Source organism: Musca autumnalis, unplaced genomic scaffold (genome assembly GCF_047663935.1).
Source record: "Musca autumnalis isolate F117 unplaced genomic scaffold, ASM4766393v1 scaffold_3, whole genome shotgun sequence".
NCBI lineage: Eukaryota > Metazoa > Arthropoda > Insecta > Diptera > Muscidae > Musca > Musca autumnalis.
Window position 1 is genome coordinate 1,395,481 of NW_027411866.1, and position 23,436 is coordinate 1,418,916.

The 23,436-nt window shown below is 35.8% G+C and overlaps 2 protein-coding genes across 3 annotated transcripts; both read left to right on the forward strand.

Moving 5' to 3' along the window:
- The first annotated feature begins 16,742 nt into the window (after positions 1 to 16,742).
- LOC141399949 (uncharacterized) lies at positions 16,743 to 20,257 on the forward strand. 2 transcript variants are annotated; one of them, XM_073979319.1, is made up of 5 exons: positions 16,743 to 17,202; positions 17,316 to 17,805; positions 17,865 to 17,989; positions 19,175 to 19,266; positions 19,362 to 20,257. In XM_073979319.1, exons 2-5 carry the CDS (start codon positions 17,648 to 17,650, stop codon positions 19,977 to 19,979), a joined length of 993 nt encoding a protein of 330 aa, XP_073835420.1. In that variant the 5' UTR covers positions 16,743 to 17,202; positions 17,316 to 17,647; the 3' UTR covers positions 19,980 to 20,257. The 2 variants fall into 2 exon arrangements, with proteins under 2 accessions (XP_073835420.1, XP_073835421.1); XM_073979320.1 differs by having other exon boundaries at positions 16,905 to 17,004; positions 17,450 to 17,805.
- Positions 20,258 to 20,988: 731 nt separating this feature from the next.
- On the forward strand, positions 20,989 to 23,400 carry LOC141399950 (uncharacterized). Its single transcript, XM_073979321.1, has 3 exons — positions 20,989 to 21,240; positions 21,580 to 21,714; positions 21,782 to 23,400. The coding sequence occupies exons 1-3, from the start codon at positions 21,199 to 21,201 to the stop codon at positions 21,935 to 21,937; spliced, it is 333 nt and encodes a 110-aa protein (XP_073835422.1). The 5' UTR covers positions 20,989 to 21,198; the 3' UTR covers positions 21,938 to 23,400.
- Positions 23,401 to 23,436: the final 36 nt, after the last annotated feature.

The window sequence follows — 23,436 nt, forward strand, 5'->3', positions numbered from 1 at the left end:
GACGTATACGCAATGGAATTGACATTTGAAACCCAGTGGGTTTATGTAATCCCGTTATATTTAAACGTAATACAAAATCAGAATAACCACCACCGCCACTTTATCTATCCATTCAATAAAATCTAAATAGTACCAAATTTAGTACCTTTTAAATACGAATTTTCAAAAATACCTCCATATCTCAATTCCACTCCAACAGTAATCTATATTCCAAATGTGAGGATTTCGACTCCATCCATTCTACAAAACCAAAATCGTACCAAATGGTACACATAAGTACGAATTTCCAAAATCATCATTATATCTCAATCCTAGACTTCAACAGTAATCTTAAGTTTGTTTCAGGTTTCCAGCTCAACCCCTTAACCCAAATTGTTCCAAATTTAGTACTTTTCGTACACATAAGTACGAATTTCCAATACTCGAGTTTTCCAATACTCCAACAGTAATCGTTTGCCAAATTTCAGTATTCTGCATACCCTAATCCAAACTTTACCAAATTCAGTATTTTTTTGTCCTTTTCGTACACTTAAGTACGAACTTCCAAAACTACCTCAATCCTACACACCAACAGTAATCTTAATTCTAAATAACAGAACTCCAGCTCTATCCGTTCCCTAAAATCCAAATTGTACCAAATTTAGTACCATTTAAAACTCTTCGTGTACATTAGTACGAATTTCCAATACTCGAATTTCCCACACTCCAACAAAAATCACTATTCCAAATTTCTCTTTCCTAGCTCTTTACGTTCACCAGAATCCATATTTAGTACCATTTAGTATTATTCGTACGAATTTCCGAAACCACCTCCACCTCGATTTGCATACACTGTTTTTCATTATAAAGGGGAGAGTAATGCCTTTCGAACAAGTCATAGATTTTTTAATTGGTTAACAAATGGCTAATTAATAGTGGTTTAAGTGTGACAAAAACGCCTTAAAAAACAGTAAAATGTTTTTCCTTGTGATCTAGGCTGCGTAAATGACACCTAACAGTACAATTGTTTACAGTTAGCAAGTATGAAATTTAGTTGGCTTTCCAAAATGGGAAAAACCAGCAAAATCCGTTGAAAAACCAGTAGGAAAAGACCAAAGTCGGGCGGGGCCGACTATGTAATACCCTACACCAGTGGAATTATGTAAAAATGGAATAATTAGTATACATTCCAATACTAACACATAATACCCCTTATCACATAGTGGTGTAGGGTATAAAAAGTATATAAAAACTGCAGAGTGCTTAAAATCTAGCGGTACTTTAATATGGAAGCTATACCAAAATTCGGGGCTATATCAAAACGTGGACATATGAGCTGTGTTCCAGAACTAAAAAGTTTTTACAATTTTTACGACTTTTACACATTTTACTCGAAAAAGCGTTCCCGTACACAAAAAAGTTGTAAAATGTTCACTTCTCTTTAAACAAAAATGGCGCTGAATGACGCTCTCTTTAAAAACTTTTTACACGACAAATTTGGGCGAGTAAAAAAATAGTAACATGGTTGCCGGCGTCTGATTGGCTGATACGCCGACTTTGACATTTGTTCCAGTTTTTTGAGGTATTTTCCATTTTTCCGTTCCCGAACTATTTCAAAAAACGTGTGTGTGAGAACAAATTTTGTGCAGTTCTCTCTTTTACGAGTTTTACCATTAAAAAGTACGGGAACGAAGCTATGTATGTCCATAATTCTTGGTGGAGAAGTTTTTTAATAACCCAAAACAAACATTAAAGTAAATTTTTTGAACTCATTAAACTCCAAATGGCAGATTGAAGCCATATTTGGCGAAAATCGTTAAAATACCTAAAATCGGGAGATACCGTTAAGCTGGAAACACATACAACGTTTGAGTAAAGTTTTGTGTCGTTTTGGCCGTTTTTACACTGTTGGGCATGATGCCGAAAAATTCAAATTCATTTGAAATATATGCCGGCAAACAGATAAACGCTGGACTTTGGCATCGTCGTCGCCCTGTTGTTGTTGTTTTTTTCTCGACGCCCGACGCAAAACTTTAATCAAACGTTGTATCTGTTTTCAGCTTTATATGGGGGCTACAAAAAAAAAACATGGACCTATCTTAACAATTTTAAGTGGCGAAATTTCGTGGCCACTGGGAACCACTTATGTAAAATTTCAGCTAGTTCAAGCAGAACATGTGGCTAAGATCCCTAAAATACCTTAAATCGGGAGGTATCGTTATATGGGGACTATACCGAACCGTGGACCTATCTTGACAATTTTTAGTGGAGCAATTTCGCGGCCATTGAGAACCTCAAATATAAAATGTCAGCTAGTTTGGGCAAAAAATGTGGCTAAGATCCATAAAATACCTTAAATCGGGAGGTATCGTTATATGGGGACTATACCGAACCGTGGACCTATCTTGACAATTTTTAGTGGAGCAATTTCGCGGCCATTGGGAACATCAAATGTAAAATTTCAGCTGGTTTGGGCAACAAATGCGGCTAAGATCCTTAAAATACCTTAAATCGGGAGGTACCGTTATATGCGGGCTATACCAAAACTTGGACCGATATAGCCCATCTTCGAACTTGATCTTCCGACGCACACTGGTCGAAACCACTGATCTAGCGGCGCAAAAGTCAAAAAATCGAACTATAAAATTGCGAAATATTTTCCATTGTATCGATTACAGACACTTTGCAGACAAAGATTTTGTTTTTTCATTTTTGTTGTTGTAAATATTCACTCAGTTATTCACTATCAAATACAAGAATTTTTGCTGTATCAGATTTTAAAAAATTGTTGCAAAAAATTAACTTCATATTTGTTTAAATGTTAAATAAATTCGTAATGAAAATGGACAAGATATATTTTTAATTAATAGCAGAGGGTGTGATTTAAATTATAAAAATTAGTTTGGGGTCTGGAAGTACTTAGTAATATAGCAATAAATTTTTAAAAAATTCAATTTTTTAGTGTTTTTATGGGTTGTACGCGCTTGTTCCATAGAGTGCATCTTGTAAACTTGGCCGAACTTAGGTCCGATTATTTTTTGGGGAAGGAAATTTGACTCTCTGGATACTGAATAACCACATTCGGGCTGCAAATATTTGCAAATCTTTTGATGACTGCACTTTTAATATAAGGGATTTTGCATGAAATTCATACAAAATTAGATGTGCATTTGTATGGGAGCTAAATCAAAATATGGACCTATCTTGAGAAATGTTTGCAAGGAGCAGTTTTACCCCCGGCGGCACTATAATACCATATTATAGCTAAATATGTTATTAAATATCGTTTAACAAGTAAAAAATCAATGAATCGGGGGTACCATAAAAGGGGCTACATTGAAACATAAATCCGTATTGAAAATGTTTTGCAAGAAGATTTCATACGCTGTGAGAACACGGAATGCAAAATTACAGCCACGTTGAACTAAAAATGTGGTCATGATATTCAAAATACCTTAAATTGGAAGGTACGGTTACATGGGGGCTATATCAAAACGTGGACCTATGTTCATAATTTTTGGTGGAAATATTTTGTGACCACTAGGAAGTCTAAGTACCAAATTACAGCTAATTTGCTACGAAATTGCGGCTTAAATCCTCAAAATACCGAAAATAGGAAGGTACCGTTATATGGGGGCTATACCAAAACATTAGCCGATATTGTTAATATTTGGCCCATTATTACCCACAGGTACAAGCTGAGTTTGTGCAAAATTTCAATGACGTATCTCAACTCGTTTGCAAGTTATGAATTTCGCGCCGCTAGATCAGTGCTTTCGACCACCGTGCGACGGCTAAAAAATGGTATTCCCCAATTTTCAGCGAAATCAGTCAACAAATGCGACCTGTATGTTGCGAACGGACGGACATGCATAAATCGACTCAGAAAGTGATTCTGTGTATAACCCTAGAAGGAACTATGGGTCTATCTCGCTTAATTTTGTATGTTACATACAAATGCACTAACACATAATACCCCTTACCACATAGTAGAGCTGGCAAAAAATCGATGGCACTATCGATAATATCGATTGTTATTTAAAAATTCAATATCGATAGATAGTTTTACCTATCGATATTATCGGAATAAAAACCCCTAACCTGAAATTCATTGAAATAAATAGAAATTTCGCTACTTTTCGGTTATGTGTGTGTGTGAAAGTAAGCCCGTAGTCACACGTACACATTTTTCGGTAAAGTAAAATGTATTTTTTATATTTTTTATAAAATAAAAGCAATTGTTTATTCTCCTTTACATTTCTGTGAACTACTTGAGCAAAATTTCAAGAAAATCATTGACATTTCCGCCATTTTCATCTCCAAATTAATGGTGTTGACAACTTAACGATAATATCGATAGCAATCGATATTTTAAAACATTATATCGAAAATATCGAATGTTGGGAATATCGATGGTTTGCCAGCTCTAATACATAGTGGTGTAGGGTATAATGAATGAGTTATGGCATTTTTTGTGTTTCATCTTTTTGGTTGCCTATCGATATTATCGGAATAAAAACCCCTAACCTAAAATTCATTGAATTAAATAGAAATTTCACTGCTTTTCGGTTTTGTGTGTGTTCGGTTCGGAAATGTAATGTTTATTTTTTTTATATTTTTATAATATAAAAGCAGCTGTTTATTATTGACAGTTGAAATCGAGTGGATTTCGTAAATGTAAACTTAGCATAACAATTCATTTTCAATTTTGTCAATCGATTAAAAAGTTGTTAAAATTTCTTTTGTTTTTGTAACAACTACAAAACAAACAAATAAAATTGTTGTAAAATAAACAATGAGTAAAGTCGTTAAAAATTAAAGCCATTTCTACACGGTCTGCTTTTTACATATTTATGCATAGCATCTGCCACTTTTTTCGCCCATACGTAATGCCTTCTGCACGGCACAATTTTATTTTTTATTCGTTTTCTCTTGTTTTCGTTATTTTTATTGCGTACTAACAAAACAGCTGTTTTCCTTTTTTTCTATCATGGATGAGAATAGAGCGCGTTCTAATCGCAAAATATTGGCCTGTTCCCGTACTTTATAAAGTGGTAAAAGTCGTAAAAGTTGTAAAAGTCGTAAACGATTTTCATATAAATTTTGAGTACGGGAACGCAAAATGTGTAAAAGTGGTAAAAATTGTAAAAACTTTTTAGTTCTGGAACAGAGCTTATGCATATGTATACCCATATTACTTTGATGCATTAAAATTGTTGTATGGTTAACACCATGTGTACAAAATTCAGATTTGTAAAAAGTGACAGTCGTTATGTATAAAACATTCCGTGTAGAAACCCCATTAGAGATCGGTGAGAAATAATCAATTATATATACCTCGTCTCACTCCTGTATTGGAGATGTCTTTTCATGTGAGTGTTGTGAATTTTTAATACTTTACCATCGGGCCTTAAAGCTATGTTTACATTTACGAAATCCAATCGATTTCATCTGTCAAATAAATAGGTTAAACGTCAAATGAAATCCAATGGATTTCAGATGAGATTTCATTTGACGTTTGAGCTAAGGAATTGACAGATGAAATCGAGTGGATTTCGTAAATGTAAACTTAGCATAAGTTTTTCAATACCTAAAATGTTCTAAGGAGCATTTATTTCAATATGTCAATGATCATGGATTTTAAAGCTTGTTTTTTATTTTTTGTTTGCTTGTTAAAGCGTTGTTAATGTCATTGCATAGCTGGTACGGATAAATTGTTTTGTTCCTAGTGTGATACAAAATGAAATTTTTCCTATCTTACATTATGTGTGTTCGTTTACTCAAAATTTGTACAAATTGTTACTGGATGTTGTTCGTTTACTCTACAGGCCAATACAAATGACCTTGGTCGTTTACAAGAAGTTACTGGGCTTGTACAAATTTGTACAAATTATTGAGTAAACGAACACACCTATTAATACACATTTGGTCTGTTCCAGAACTGCAAGAATCTACTAATTTTTACTATTCATTCCGATAACAGAAAGCAAAAAATGTTATCGTAGTAAAAATAGTAGCTTATTGCAGGTTCTGGAACAGGCATTTAGTTTTAAGTTTCTGGAGTAGTAATTTTATTGTTGTATTTGGAACCGTTTTGGCCCTGTGGGCTAAGTACTGTGTTTTTTTTTTTAAATAACTAGGCGTTTACAACGTTGTAAAAGTCGTAAACGATTTTCACATAAATTTTGTGTACGGGAACGCAAAATGTGTAAAAGTGGTAAAAATTGTAAAAACTTTTTAGTTCTGGAACGGAGCTATACATACATTTGTCGGCTGTCTTCCAGCTGTCCATAATTTTTTCACAGACAGTCGGGATAACAAATTTTGACATTTTTGTAAAAAAGAAGTGAGATGATAATTCAAATGTGCTGAAAACAAATGAATATGTACGAAACCAAAATATGTGAACGAATGACGACAATAAATCGGTGATTTTCATTCATAATTTTACAACTGTTTTTTCAGTTGTTTGGACGCCTAGTCCCGGTCCACACTAGCGTGAATTTCATTAAAAACGTTCATGAAATTAGTGGTCTGTTCCTTTACTTTAAAAAATGGTAACAGTGGCAAAAAATGGTAAAAGTGGTGAACTGGTCTCATATAAATTGTACGCTTGTTAAAGTAAAGGAACGCTTTGCAGGTTAAAAATGGTAAGAAATGGTAACCTCAGGCAGGTAAAGGAACAGAGCTTAGGTGTTCTTAAATCGAATTACCCACTACAGCAATTTTATGATATTACTCTGCCATGAAGGTCGATCTAGAGACTCATAATTTCATGCAATTTTTTCAATGAAATCACTTTAGTGTGAACCGGGACCTACGTCACACAGCCAAGTTTTGTGTTTTTGACAATCAATACATGAACTCAACTGTCAAGTGTAAAGGCAGGGTAAATTGAATTGAATTGAGTTTGTTTTTTTTTTTTTGACATTGGTACCAGTAGTGGTATTCTGTATCTCAATTTTGCTGTTATCGATAATTGTCGGTAAAATTAAAATGCTTATAATTTTGTGTCATTTCTGGTAGATGAATAAAATACAAAGTGCTGCTAAGTCTGTTAAGTTTCAATTTGTCTTTACTCTTCTACCAGAAATGACACAAAACTTTACTCAAACGTTGGATGTGTTTAGGGCTTTACTTTTCTGCAAAACTTGTCGAAATCTTCATTTAGCAGATGAAGCAAGAACAGATTAAATGGAGAGCGGAGGAAACACGCATGGTTGCGATTGAATTCAATGGAGAATTTTAATAATTTGTGTTAATGTAATAAAGTTCTTAATATTTTTGTGTTATATGCCATTTAGATATGACATCATTAGCCGGATTTAGCTCATTATCAGGTTTTATTTGCTAAATCCGGTCAAAATCTACCAGATTTCCCATACAAAAATAAATCCTCCTATTGAGTGGATTTGTTTTAAATCTGGCATAAATCCTCGTATACAACTCTGTTTTTTGCAACATGTTGCTAGAAAATACAACAAGTTGCAGGCTGGCACAAGAAACAAGGTAGATGCATCGGTGAATTGCTACACTAAAATTAATTGAAAATGTAAAAATTTGTAAACAATGTGGAAAAATTAATTTTTTTGATGTACAAATTTATTTTGAATTAACCAAGACTAATATGTATGATGTCTAAACGATAAAATAATTCGTTTATTTATTTTAGATGGGCAAACTGCGATAAAATAATTCTTTATTTGCTCTTTAGTTAGCATTAGTAGCATAATGTGCTAACATTTTCAGTATTAAACAATAAATTTGTAATTTGACGTATGTTTTTTGAGACGAATTCAATTTACAAAAAATTCTTTTGACGTTTCAAATTCGATCAGATGGGCTGATGCATCTACCTTGGTAATTGTGCTATGAACAAAAATCAGCTGACTGCCATTAAAATACTCCAAAATGTATATCTAAATGCAATGAGATTTGTACTGGATTTATTAAATCCAGTCGAGGATTTATGGCTAGTCTAAATTAGCTATAACTCTAGTTTTCATCAATTGTCAGTCCCCTTTTGATGTTTATTAAACGTTGTCAGGTTGGACAAATAGTAGCAGAGGTTGCTTCAGCCTATTTGATCGAATTTGAAACGACAAAAGAATTTTTTGTAAATTGAATTCGTCTCAAAAAACATACGTCAAATTGCAAAATTTATTGTTTGATACTGAAAATGTGAGCACATTATGCTACTAATGCTAACTAAAGAGCCATGGTAGAACAGGAAAAGGTAGCAGCAATACCCAGCTGACTGAACTGGGTTGTAGTGTTAGTGTCAAATTCCATTCGACATTTTATGTATTTATTTCTATGTTCGATGTATATTAGGGATATACATTTTTGAAGAACAAATTTATTCATCAGAAAAAAAACTATTTCCCATAAAGACGGCTTCATATCATTGACATGTAACCTCCTCCAGGTCCGAACGACATGCCGCACACTAAAACATCGCTTATAGAGGCGGTACAATATTTGTTAATATGTGTGGTATTTTGTTAAACTTGAAAAGAATAAAGCCCTAATAAACATGTGCTTTTTTGTTTTCAAAAGCAAATGATTGAAACATCTTCTCTTTTTTCAATGAATTACCAGCGACCCGAAACATTTTTGCAAGTATTCTACTTTCTGCGAGAAATTATGCATTTAGTGGAATGATATGGAAACATTCAAATTGAAAATCTAACGAGTTTTCATTCATGTTTTCCAAAATATTCAATCAAATGTGAAAAAATATTAGTTTTTTAAATTTCAATAATTTATAGACATTTCCTTGTTTTGTTTACATTTACGTTGACACTAAGGTTTACAAACAAAAACAAATTCCTTTGTGGTTGTTGTTCGAGTTGTATTTGTTGTAGTATTAACTTTACCTTGTATTTGTTCTACCATGCTAAAGAGCACATAAAGAATTATTTTATCGCAGTTTGCCCATCTAAAATAAATAAACGAATTATTTTATCGTTTAGACATCGTAAATATTAGTCTTTGTTGAATAAAATCAACTTTGTACATCAAAACAAATTTAATTTTTCCGCCTTGTCTACAAATTTTTACATTTGAAATTATTTTTAGTGTAGCAATTCACCGATGCATCTACCTTGTTTCTTGTGCCAGCTTGCAACTTTTTGTTTTTTCTAGCAACATGTTGCAAAAAACAGAGTTGTATACGAGGATTTATGCCAGATTTAAAACAAATCCACACCGATATTTTTGTATGGGAAATCTGGTAGATTTTGGCGGGATTTAGCAAATAAATCCTGATAATGTGCTAAAACCGGCTAAAGCTGTAAACAGATACAACGTTTGGGTAAAGTTTTGTGTCGTTTTGGCCGTTTTTACACTGTTGGGCATGATGCCGAAAAATTCAAATTCATTTGAAATATATGCCGGCAAACAGATAAACGCTGGACTTTGGTATCGTCGTCGCCCTGTTGTTGTTGTTTTTTCTCGACGCCCAACGCAAAACTTTAATCAAACGTTGTATCTGTTTTCAGCTTAATGGTGCCATATCTAAATGGCATATTATAGCTCATTTAGACTAGCCATAAATCCTCGACTGGATTTAATAAATCTAGTACAAATCTGATTGCATTTAGATATACATTTTGAAGGATTTAAATGGCAATCAGCTGATTCTTGTTCATAGCGCAATTACCAAGGTAGATGCCTCAGCCCATCTGATCGAATTTGAAACGTCAAAAGAATTTTTTGTAAATTGAATTCGTCTCAAAAAACATACGTCAAATTACAAATTTATTGTTTAATACTGAAAATGTTAGCACATTATGCTACTAATGCTAACTAAAGAGCAAATAAAGAATTATTTTATCGCAGTTTGCCCATCTAAAATAAATAAACGAATTATTTTATCGTTTAGACATCATAAATATTAGTCTTGGTTGATTAAAATCAACTTTGTACATCAAAACAAATTAAATTTTTCCGCCTTGTTTACAAATGTTTACATTTTAAATTATTTTTAGTGTAGCAATTCACCGATGCATCTACCTTGTTTCTTGTGCCAGCTTGCAACTTTTAGTATTGTTACGAATGTAACTGATAGGTTTAAGTTAGTTTAGTTTAATTTCCGTTAATTTAAAAATTTGAATTGTAACGTAAAGTTTTATTACGCAGTTACTTTATTTAAGCAACAACAACTACCATGTAGAACTCTCTTCATTATTCTGGATGTTACCTTTTATTAATGTGCGTTTGTTTTGTTTTGCAACAATCATGTAATTATTGCTAGTTTGTTACTTCCTTATTTCTTAAATTTGTTGTTGTAATTACGTCACTCGTATTTCACCCATGTATGTATGTGAATGTGGTTGTTCGCTTATTGCGAATGTGCGTCTGTGTGTTCGTTGCACAGATTCGAGATGTTGCCAGATTTCTAGATAATTCTAGACCAAGGAGATTTTGGGTATAAATATGAGATTCCGGCCAAACAGTGAGCAGTTGTGAATTTTATACCGAAGTGTAAACATCGACTAGTAAAGAAGTAAAGTAAAGCTGTGTACTTAGCTATAACAGTCAGCTCCGAATAAGTGTAATAAAGTAAATAAAGCATTGTAGAAACGTAATCTAAAACGAACCCTGTTTTATTTGGTACAAATCGTACTGGGGAATAAAACAACGTCTACACGGAGATTAGTTAAATCTAATTCCGTAACAATTGGTGTCAGCAGTGAGATTACGATCATCCTACAATGAAGATTAAGGATCTGCGAGTGGAAGACTTGAAGAAGGAGCTAAGTAAGTTGGAGTTGTGTTCTACTGGCAACAAGGCCGAACTACAAAAACGCTTGTTGGAAGAGTTCGAGCGCCGTGGAATGAACATCGATGAATATGAGTTCGAGAAGGAGGAAGTCGAGTTATCGGCAAAGGGCGAATCCAGCGTTGAGGAAGTTTCGTCGGTAGCTGCCAGGGGTGACGATTTGAAATCAATGCTGGCTATGATGATGGAGAAATTAGATGCTAAAATGGAAGAAAATTCCAGAAAGAGCGAAGAAACTTCCAGACTTGTGATGGAAATGAAAGCAGAAAACTGTCGAATGAGCGAAGAAACCTCCAAACTTATGATGGAAATGAAAGCAGAAAATTCTAGGATGTTTGAAGAAAATTCAAGAAACTTAAAAGAGGAGTTGGAAGAGAATTCTAGAAAAATTAACGAGAAACTCGAGAACATCACGATAGTGATTGAAAAGAGAGTAGAAAACATGGAGGTGCAAATTAAAGAGTTGGATAAAAAGATTTTGTCTGTTGACGAGAAAGTTCTGGCCCATGATGAGAAATTTGTGAACCTTGAGAAGAAAATGTCGGAACTGGAAATCAAGGGCGGCCCAGTGAGAGCTATCCATAACACGTTAAAAATTAAGCCTCCTGTGTTCGACGGCTCAACCTCTTTCAATGTGTTCAAATTACAGTTCGAGACCGTGGCTGCTAGAGATTCTTGGAACGACAACGACAAGGCTGTATCACTACTAATGGCATTGCAGGGCGGTGCTGCTGAGGTAATACAGACTATTCCCGCCGCTTCTAGAAACAGTTATGGAGATATTATGGCTGCTCTTGAACGTAAGTACGGTGGCGAACATAAGCAAAACATCTACTTAATGGAATTAAGGGGAAGAATACAGAAGCCAAATGAGACCTTACAGGACTTCGCAACGGAGGTAGAACGTTTGGTGCTAATGACGTATCCAGGAGAAAACCATCCATTGTTGGACCGTATGAAAATCGAAACATTTGTGAATGGTATACGTGACCCCGAGATCAAACGTGCAACGTATGCGTCACCAAAATCGTCGTTTGCTGAAACCGTGTCGTACGCCCTTACGCAAGAGACGGCAAGAATAATCACCAATCCCCAGACTCACAAGGTCCGCAAACTGGATACCGAGTTCGATGAACCCAAATCTCTTACTAACGAGATGGTGGCAGCATTGAAGCAGGCATTAAGGGAAGAACGTTATACGGCAGCACCAACTAAGGCCAGGGGTAGGTGTCACAATTGCGGCAAAATGGGTCATTTTGCGCGTGATTGTAGAGCGAAGCGCAAGCGATCGAGGTCATCGTCACCATCCCCGTCAAGGGAAAGTAAAAGAGTGGTTCAACGTTCTGCAAATGAGTCACCGTTAAACTAAATCGAGCCAGTCCAGCGGGGCGTGAACTGGCTCCCATCGACGACGGCCCCACAATCTCCATAGCGATTGTACAGCAGAAAAACCACAACCTTACAACAACTGGTTACATCAATGGCGACAAGCGAATTCTGACCTTGGATACAGGCGCATCAAAGTCAATCATCAGATCAGATCTGGCAGAAGGAAAGATAACGCCACTAAATGGAGTCAGACTGCGCACAGCAACGGGGGAGCCTGCGGCAGTACATGGAAAGATAACCGTGAGACTTACTATTGCCAATAAATCGGTCGACTACGAGTTTATAGTGGCTGATATCGTAGACGAAGTTATCATAGGCGCAGATTTTATGATTGCCTTTGGTCTTAATCTGGATATGAAAGAACGTGTGATGACATGGTCCAATGTGGAAATTCCATTAAATATGGGCTACGATGAAAACACACCTATTAGACGTCTGACTACGGAACATCCAGAGATTATACCGCCTTGTGCCGAAACATTGATATGGGTACCAATGGATGGAGATTGTGGAGTCGGGAAATTGTGGGTGGTGGAACCAGCAGAGAACAAAAATAGTAACATCTTAATAGCGAATGCCCTGGTGAAAAGCAACGACGATGGATTGATTCCAGTTAGAGTTTTGAACCTGTCAGATAAGCAAGAACAAATTTGCCAATTTTCCGACGTTGGACAATGTACACCAGCCGAAGCTGTAATCAATTTGGAAAATAACACCGAAAAATCAGCAGCCACGGAAAAGAAGCACCTCGATGGTTACATCAAAGAGTGGACACAGAACTTATTACCTTCCGAGAAGAACAAGGCCAAGCAGTTATTATGGAAACATGCCTCTACCTTTGCGTCTACAAAAGGGCATCAAGGAAGAACATCGGTGGTGAAACATGAAATAAACACAGCAGACGCAAGACCAATAAAACAGGCCCCAAGAAGCGTTCCACTGGCAAAAAGGGACGAAGTCCAGAAGTTGATAAGCGAAATGGAGGAGAGTGGTGTGATCGAACCGTCGTCGAGTCCCTGGTGTTCCCCAGTAGTTCTGGTCAAGAAGAAAGATGGAAGCACCAGATTTTGTGTGGATTACAGAAAACTAAATGATGTCACCAAGAAAGATAGCTACCCGCTCCCAAGAATCGATGACACACTAGACACCTTAGCCGGGACGGCATGGTTCTCTACCCTCGATCTGCAGAGTGGTTACTGGCAGGTAGAGATTGCCGAAAAAGATAAGGAAAAGACAGCGTTTGGCGTTAACGGCGGTCTCTGGCAATTTAATGTCATGCCATTCGGGCTCTGCAACGCCCCGGCCACCTTTGAAAGGCTGATGGAGCGGGTGCTGAAAGGATTGCAGTGGAAGTCGTGCCTTATATACTTGGATGACATCATAGTCATGGGACAGACCTTCGACGAACACCTCACGAATTTAAGGAATGTACTCCAGCAGCTATCGTCTTCGGGTCTGAAACTTAACCCGAAGAAGTGTAACCTCTTCCAGCGAGAGGTGAAGTTCCTAGGGCACCATGTGACGACGGAGGGCGTATCGACGGATAGCGAGAAGATTAAAGCCGTCAGAGACTGGCCGCAGCCTCGAAACCTCCATGAGCTGCGAAGTTTTCTGGGTCTCTGCACCTATTACCGTCGGTTTGTCCCCAATTTTGCCAGCATTGCCGCAAGCTTACACCGATTGACTCAAAAAGGGCAGAAATTTCTGTGGAGCAACGATCAGGAAGAGGCATTCCAAAAACTCAAGGACATGCTCTGCACAGCCCCTCGTTTGGCGTACCCTGTACCCGGCGGTAAGTTTGTGTTGGACACTGACGCCAGTGCATACGGGATCGGTGGTGTCCTTTCCCAGGAAATAGACGGCCAAGAAAAAGTCATCGGGTACTACAGCCGAACATTGTCTAAGCCTGAGAGGAATTACTGTGTGACGAGGAGAGAGCTGCTGGCAGTTGTGGAGAGTATCAAACACTATCACAAATACCTGTATGGACAGCCCTTCCTGCTAAGAACCGATCATTCCGCCCTGCGATGGCTGCTCCAGTTTAAGAACCCGGAAGGTCAATTGGCCCGCTGGATCGAGAGGCTTCAGAGTTATGACCTAAGTATCGAGCACAGAAAAGGTGGAAAACACGGTAATGCTGATGCCCTGTCTCGTCGGCCATGCAAAATTGAATGTAGACATTGCTCGAAGGCTGAAGCCAAAGCAAGCATCGTCGATGTCCGGCTACTGCAGGTTGAGTCCGGTGAGGATTGGTCGGCGGAACAAAGAAAAGATCACACCCTAGGCAAAATAATTTCTGCTATGGAAACGGGCGAGCGCCCTAGTCGCAAAGAAATAGCGCCCGAAAGCCCACTTTTGAAATCTTATTGGGCCCAGTGGAACAGTCTACTTCTAATAGATGGGTGCCTACATCGTAAGTGGGAGAGCGACGATGGAAAAACTCACCGCAACTTGATTGTCGCGCCAGACTCCAAAATAAAAGATGTCTTGTCAGAGTTTCACGATGGGCCAAGTGGAGGACACCTTGGTGTGACAAAGACTGCCGAAAAGGTAAAGCAGAGGTTCTACTGGGTCGGCTGTCAGAAATCCATCGCAGACTGGATTGCCAACTGTGAGAGGTGTATAAGAGCTAAAGGTCCAACCCGGAAGAGTCGAGGCCACATGCAACAGTATAATTCAGGAGCTCCATTTGAAAGAATCGCAATGGATGTGGCTGGACCGTTTCCAATAAGCGACTCTGGGAACCGGTATGTCTTAGTGGTCATGGATTACTTCAGCAAATGGCCAGAGGTTTATGCCATTCCCAACCAGGAAGCCAAGACAATAGTGGATGTGTTTAGCAAGAATTGGATTTGTCGCTATGGTGTCCCATCCGAGGTTCATTCCGATCAAGGAAGAAATTTTGAGTCAGCGATCTTCAAAGAAATGTGTGACACCTACGGAATCAAGAAAACGAGGACAACGCCCCTGCATCCACAATCAGATGGCATGGTGGAAAGATTTAATCGCACCCTGGAAGAGCATCTACGAAAGGTGGTAGATAGCGGCCAAAGAGACTGGGATGATCATATTCCAAAATTCCTACTAGCCTATAGGTCGGCCATTCATGACTCCACATCTCGAACCCCAGCCAAAATTTTGTTCGGGAATGAATTGAAGCTGCCTGGTGACCTGATCTTCGGTGCCACACCAAACCCCGAAATTGATAACGATGAAAACAGTCAAAACTCTTTCAGTGAAGTCCACGATGCAGTACGCCATCGGATAAAAATGGTCAGCAATCGCATGAAGGCGAGGTACGATCGAGCGGCAAATACTGATGGGTTCCAAGAAGGGCAACTGGTACTATTGTTTAACCCACAACGGAAAAAAGGACTATGCCCCAAATTACAAACGCACTGGGAAGGCCCCTACAAGGTAGTCACGAAAATAAATGACGTCGTGTATCGCATACAGAAGAGCGACAGCCCTAGATCAAAGATGAAGGTGGTACATCTAGAACGGTTGGCCCGCTATGGAACGAGAACTGTGCCAGGTCATGAGGAACAGGCTTAAGCGGGAGGCAGTGTTACCAATGCCCATACCACAGAGAGGGAACTGTGCCTATTCGGGACGAACAGGCTTAAGCGGGAGGCAATGTTACGAATGTAACTGATAGGTTTAAGTTAGTTTAGTTTAATTTCCGTTAATTTAAAAATTTGAATTGTAACGTAAAGTTTTATTACGCAGTTACTTTATTTAAGCAACAACAACTACCATGTAGAACTCTCTTCATTATTCTGGATGTTACCTTTTATTAATGTGCGTTTGTTTTGTTTTGCAACAATCATGTAATTATTGCTAGTTTGTTACTTCCTTATTTCTTAAATTTGTTGTTGTAATTACGTCACTCGTATTTCACCCATGTATGTATGTGAATGTGGTTGTTCGCTTATTGCGAATGTGCGTCTGTGTGTTCGTTGCACAGATTCGAGATGTTGCCAGATTTCTAGATAATTCTAGACCAAGGAGATTTTGGGTATAAATATGAGATTCCGGCCAAACAGTGAGCAGTTGTGAATTTTATACCGAAGTGTAAACATCGACTAGTAAAGAAGTAAAGTAAAGCTGTGTACTTAGCTATAACAGTCAGCTCCGAATAAGTGTAATAAAGTAAATAAAGCATTGTAGAAACGTAATCTAAAACGAACCCTGTTTTATTTGGTACAAATCGTACTGGGGAATAAAACAACGTCTACACGGAGATTAGTTAAATCTAATTCCGTAACAGTATTTTCTAGCAACATGTTGCAAAAAACAGAATTGTATACGAGGATTTATGCCAGATTTAAAACAAATCCACTCAATAGGAGGATTTATTTTTGTATGGGAAATCTGGTAGATTTTGGCTGGATTTAGCAAATAAAACCTGATAATGGACTAAATCCGGCTAATGGTGTCATATCTAAATGGCATATTAGGCAATATAGTTCCTGGAGCAAATCGATCTTTCTAGTTCCTTTTACCAAAGTATAGTTCCAAAAAGTTCCGACAGCGATATACATAGTTCAATGTATCTTTCTCTTTCATTGTTCTTTCTATTTCCCTTAGTTCCAAATAGTTCCGAGAATGAAGTAGTTTAACGAATCTTTCTCTTTCTATAATTTAAAGGAATTATATGCACGACTGGAGCTGGAACTATATGAATTAAAGGAACTATATAAATGAAAGGGCCGGATATAGTTCCAATAGTTCCTTGTCCGGAATAGTTCCTTGGAACTAGTTCGTTCTGGATCTACACAACTCTAATGAAAACAGAAAACATTTATTAAAAATATAAAAAATAAAAAAATAAATATTCAAATAATTAGGTAAAGCAAATAAAACCTTTGTACGTAGGCGGTAGTAACAAATTTGTAAAAGGAGGGCACTTGTTTAGTCTTGATTCGGTAGTCTTCTATCCATTTAAATTTGTTGTTTATAATTCTAACAATAAAATACAAAAGTTTGTGTTCGGTGACTGACAAAATTCCTAATAAATATACATATATACCTTCCAGATTCAAAAGGTAACTATAAATCCGCCTAAAATATATAATATATACTCATCATAAATGTAATCTATGTTTATTTAAATTTAAAACCGATTCAAAATTGTTTTTATTTTTTAATTTCTTTGTAGGCGAAGAAGACAAAGATTTACATAACCTACTTAGTCTTATCGTTCTTAATAGTTATTGAAATTAATTTAGTATTTGTTTATTACTACAGTTTTGTGTTTACTGTATGTATGGTTGTAATTTTTGTACTTGCTAGACAATAGTAATTATAGACACTCAATCTTATCTGGGCTGTGGGCGAAAACTTCCCAAACAGTTGGCTGAACAAAACCTATTCGATACCTGATTTACATATAAGTTTGTGGCTCCGTATGTAATCATTTATTGCAAGGCGCTCTTGATAAATAGATTTAACCTCGGGAAATATTTGTACATTACATTTGTTGTAAATTAAATGTCGCCTAGTCCAAAGTGTATTTATACTTGGCAATTTGTTAAATCAATCTACAGAACTAGCGCATCACTAAATAAGCACTATTCTCCATTGACAAGCAGCCAAAACTCAATTTTAAATTTGAGTCATATACGAAGTCACTCCAGCTTTTTCCACAAGTAAGTAAATTGGAATATGTGATATGAAAGTATTTCAATTTCGAACATTATTTGCTAAGGTATCAAAGTATAATGGATGCTCCACCTGAAGTATTTAAGGGTCTGTTGGATCGTTTTAATGGTGTTACGATAGATTCTCATAAAGAATTCGAGGATGGAGTAAATTTTCCTGAGAAATTGGAAAGTAAGTGAATATAGCCGTGACAAAATCGTCTATTTAAATTATGTTTAGTATTATCGTAACAAAGTCCACTTGGCCATTTAATTCCAATTTATGAATTCACATAAATGAGAACCATGGTACAATTACCAAGGTAGTGAAGGTAGTGGTATTACACCAGCTGTTCGAATATGAAATATCAAATCCCTTTATAAAAAATATTTTTGTTGTAATTTCCCGAACAACATAAAGAAAATTTTGACATACTGTATTCAAAAATTTACGATGCCACTACCTGGGCCATGATACAATAAGAAGGTAGCCTTATCAGCCCAGCTGAAGCACAGCTGATGGTAACATAATGTGTCAATTGCATTGAATTTATGTCAAATTTTGACATCTTATGTTACCAAAAACGGCAGTTGCTGCTACCTTCTTATTGTATCATGACCTGGGCATATGCTACTCCAAAATCTTAAAAACTAACAATTCATTTTCAATTATCCAAAAAATTATAATCAAATAACAATAAGAAAAAAAAGAAATCAGTTAAAGAGAATAATATATTAAAATTAATTAATCAGCTATGCAACATTTATATTTCAAGAAATTTACTGCAACGCACAAGCAATACATATTAAGTTGGCATATTCCACTGAACACACACAAAACAGAATTACATTACTGTGAGATCAAATAAACTTAATTGTAAAATTATAACAAACTTGTTTATAACAAAGTACAACAAAATTGAACTTTTTTTAAATTACAAGAGCACCTGCATAGATTATAAAAAAGGACCAAAGTATAGACGACAAGTGGGGAAGTTCCCCCCATTTCTACACTTTTGAAAACAATTCGAGTTTTGATTGCTTGGATTCGTTGCATTTTAGGCATATGATGCCTGTGGCAATAATGCTGCCAATGCGAGGAATCTTTTGGCTAGAAAGTTTAACCCTCAAGCGAGTCATTAAAGGGAATTTTTTGGTCCCTTTTTCAAAAAAAATTTACCCTAGGCATTTAGCGTACCTTTCGACGTAAAATTTCAAAACGCCGATACACATGTCTTCTATTATTGGTCCTGTAATTATTTTAACTATAATTAAAGAGGGCATCTAAACAACTCACAATAATTTATTCGAAATAAAATGGAAAACTGTGGCTAAAAAGATTTTTTTGTTTGTGCAACTATATTTTTTTTAATTTCAGAATCATTACAATATTGGAAGGGACAAAAACGTCGAGGCGTTTGGTTCAATGTCAAAACAGAACACTCTTCTTGGGTACCACATCTAACAAAGGTAAATAAAAGCACAACCAATGTTTGAGAAGAATATTTGTAGAAACTTGATTTTTTTAAATAGTTGTATGGTTAATTCATTACGTCATGTTTTAGGCTGGATTTGAGTTTCACCATGCCAATCAGGGATATGTGGTTCTATATCGATGGCTTCCAGAGGATGAATACGAAAATATACCCGTATACGCACACACAATGCTCGGCGTTGGTGGGCTTGTTGTCAATGAGAACAATGAAGTTTTAGTTGTGTGTGAACGTTTCTCTCTAATCCCAAATAGTTGGAAATTACCGGGCGGATATGCCGAACCTCACGAAAACATAATTGACGCGGCTATAAGGGAAGTGCGCGAAGAAACAGGAATTGAATGTGAATTCAATACCGTAATTAGTTTACGTCATTCCCACGGTGGCATATTTGGCTGTTCCGACATATATTGTGTTGTAGCCCTTACACCAAAGTCATCAGATTTACGACGTTGTGAACGAGAAATAGCAAAATTACAATGGATGCCGATCTCTGAATATTTGGAGCATCCAAATGTCCATGAAACAAATCGGCATTTTGTGAGATGTTTTCTAGATTACCAGAATCGTGGAATACGCTTTACATGCGAGATGGGAAAACATCAAGTTTTGAAAAAAGAATACTGCTTGTATTACATGAAACCCATTGACAAAGACCAGGAATTTTCTGAAAAGACACCGAAATTATAACATTACAAGATATCTTAATGAAAACCAAAGTACTTTATATGTATGTATATATGTTGATTGTAAGTAAAATAAATAGTGCATTTGTTATAACTTGAAATGCGTTCTACACGTTAGATGGGAAAACATCAAGTATTCAAAAAAGAGTACTGAGTACCAAGGGATTTCTGAAATACGCCGAAATTATGACATTAAAATATATGTATATTAACAAAACCCGATGTACTTTATATGTATGTATATTGTAAATAAAATAAATAGTGCAATTGTTATAACCTTAAGGGTGTTTGGTGTTTTGCTTTCTTCAGCTTCCTGTTTTATGTATGGTAATACAAAATCTTATTGGCTCATTCGTAAAGAGAGCAAGGAAGCGGAAATTATTAACGATGCAACTGTAAATAGCTATACAAATATTACGTCAATTGGCTATGTATATTTTTGCTTCTATTCCCTAATGATGCCCAAAGAAAACATATCCTTTTCCGTATATGCGCAAAGCTTCTATATGGGACTTTTCCTCAATTTTGTTTATCATTTTCATACAATGTAAACAAACAATTTTCACTTTTGTAGACAAACCCAAGATAAATTATAAACAATAGGATGACAAAATAATGTATGTCCTTTAAACAGATAATGAGAGAGAGAGAATGACACTTTCCTTTTTTACAACTTATTTTACGGTATCTTCTCAAGCAGAGAATATGGACAGATAGCTTGCATAAACTAGGAGAACTTTTTTATCATGCGTAGTGAGGTGAAGCTTTTTATAAGAGTAACTGTTATTGTAACAACATAAGTGCCGGCTTTAGACAATATCCAACACACATGAAAATTGAGATGCTGTGTAAAGTTGGAAATAAAAGGAAATGTATCTATGTATGTTGGAATTTATGAGAGAAGAATAAAGCAATAGATAGTTAATTCCCCAATACAGAGCAAAGTTCAGCTCAGTTCACGATACACAATAAACAGCAGTTGGTATAAAAAGGAAGGTCCTTATCCTTCTATTAACAGTTAGGAAATTGAGGTAAACACAAGCAAATGTAGGATTGAAGCTGTAAAAAATAAATCTGAAAAAATATTAAATAATTTACAAATGTTCATCAGTGGCATCCGAATAAGTTATTTATCAGCTGTGTTTGTTTGTAACACCCCTTAAAGTTATTAGAATAAATTAATTGCCGACAAAGGATTTTATTAAACCTAACAGTTTAAGGAAATGGACTCATCATATCAGGATTTAAGCGACTTGGAAAAATCCGTAAGTATTCATTTTAATTAATGTTGACATTTCTTGAACATTTGACCTATATAAGAAGATGCCATATAGTTACACCCAATAGTGGCATCATCATGTCATTGACACCTTCAATTTAACTCTAAAAAATAAGAATTACCATGTATTCGAATAGTGGCAACATGAATATAGCTTCACAATAAAAAAGGGAATGAGCTTAACATCGTTCTGGTTTTAATATGAATGCTCATAGCAAAAACAAATTGCAAGAACTGGGAAAATGGACATGCCGAGATGAGATTCTAGCTTATAACAAATTCATGAACTCCGATATCTTATATCTATTATTTTATTTGCATATAGGTCGCCCATGCCGGTTCCCAATTAAATTGCATGGCACATAAACTGCATGAAGTTGAACAGCGATGCTTGGATTGCAATAATTTGGAGGATATCGATGACACATGTGTCTTAGAGTTATTGGAGTCTATGTCAGAGGTACATATATCTTTAGTAATTGTTATACAAAATAACACATTTGGAATATAATCTGATCTTTTTATAGGTACGAAATGAATATATTAATCTTCGGAAGGACATCCAAGAGGTGCAGCAACTACAGCGTGACGTTACAACATCAATACGTTTTCAGATGCGACAGATGCATACAACATATCAGGTGTTAAAAAAGCGTTTGGAAATAAAAACAACTCGGAAGTAGAGGAAGTGAGAAATGGAAAACGTAACGTAATTTCCTTTCCATTTCCGACGTCTTACGCGCTTAAAATTCAATCAAAGAATGAATACAAGCTTGAAGTACTGTAGCAGTTGCAGGACATAATTGACGAATCTTCTATGAAACTCAATTAAGATACACTTTCTCACAAATCTCCATTTACACACGAACAAGAAATATATTTATGTATGTGTTTTAACATGTTTAAGAAGCATTTTGTTAACGTCTTTAATTTACATAGAAACTGTTATTTTTAATTAATACAAGGGAAGCAATGCCTTAACACCAAAAATATCAGTTAGAACATTACATATGAAGTTTAGAATACATGTTCTATATCCAAATAATGTATTAACATAATGTCTGCTCCAGAACCTGCAAGAATCAACGAATGTTTACTAAGATAACAACTTTTCCTTTACTTTATCGACAAAAATAGTAAAAATTATTAGACTCTTACAATTCTGGAACAGACCAATAATCTATCAGGTTGTGTTTTTGTAATATGTTAATTCTATATGTACAGATCTCCTATTCTAGGAGAACTTTAAAATAACTTTTTTAAAATATGGTTTTGGTTTTAAATTCGTTATTTATAGATGTCAATTTAGTCAACAGATTTATGATGAAAAAAGTAATATACATATAGTCAATCGTTATAAGAAATTATATGTCCTAATTACGAGCCTTTTAAAAAGCTTTTGTCTTAATGTAATTGTTAAACAATAAGTATAAATGTCGGATTTTTGCACAAATAAATTTCTATGCTTCTTAAGGAAGCCCAGCTTAATCACAGATTTGTTGATTTTAAAAACAACAAGTTTTTAAAGTTGCTGTAGTTAAAATTGATTTACTTTAGGGAAGGGCAGATAATACTAGTTTTGCCCAACGCCACTTGGACTCATCAGTTCTCTTAGTTCTTTGCATTGAAGTAAAGAACTCTTCCCCAATTTTATGACGACTCGGGCTCAAGAATAAATGTGACCGACGAATTCGTTTAACTACACCCACTTTAAAAACTTTTTGTTTTTTCCTGAACCATTCTAAATATTTAATTAATCTAAAAAGTTACTGGAAAACATGTGTGTGTGGAGACTTGATAGCAAAACCTAAATACACACAAGTTTAATATTTGGACCCAATTTGTCAAAAATGCGACGCCACGATTTTTTCAATTATGTATAATATTTTTCCAAAGGAATTTCCCAAAAATTAAAATTTGTAATTAGGCTGAATGTGTCAAAAACCAGTACAGAAATTTACATGTGCAAAAACTCGACAGTAGTTCCATTCCAAAAGACTTTTTAACAAAACTCCACGCATAGCTTCACTGTTTCGTTAGATTATAGAATTTGTAATACATTGTTTTTGTAATTCTGAACATTTAGACTATGTATTGTTTTTATGAGCACATCACTGAGAAATAAATCCAAGTATGTCTTAAGAGCATCGCGTTGTGTGTTTTATTCTTCAATGAAATGTTT

Coding starts and splice junctions, on each gene's coding strand:
- LOC141399949 (XM_073979319.1), top strand. CDS start 17,648: ATGTCGCCTAGTCCAAAGTGTATTTATACTTGGCAATTTGTTAAATCA. Junction 17,806..17,864: donor CACTCCAGCTTTTTCCACAA/GTAAGTAAATTG, acceptor TTATTTGCTAAG/GTATCAAAGTATAATGGATG. Junction 19,267..19,361: donor GGGTACCACATCTAACAAAG/GTAAATAAAAGC, acceptor GTCATGTTTTAG/GCTGGATTTGAGTTTCACCA.
- LOC141399950 (XM_073979321.1), top strand. CDS start 21,199: ATGGACTCATCATATCAGGATTTAAGCGACTTGGAAAAATCC. Junction 21,241..21,579: donor TAAGCGACTTGGAAAAATCC/GTAAGTATTCAT, acceptor ATTTGCATATAG/GTCGCCCATGCCGGTTCCCA. Junction 21,715..21,781: donor TATTGGAGTCTATGTCAGAG/GTACATATATCT, acceptor ATCTTTTTATAG/GTACGAAATGAATATATTAA.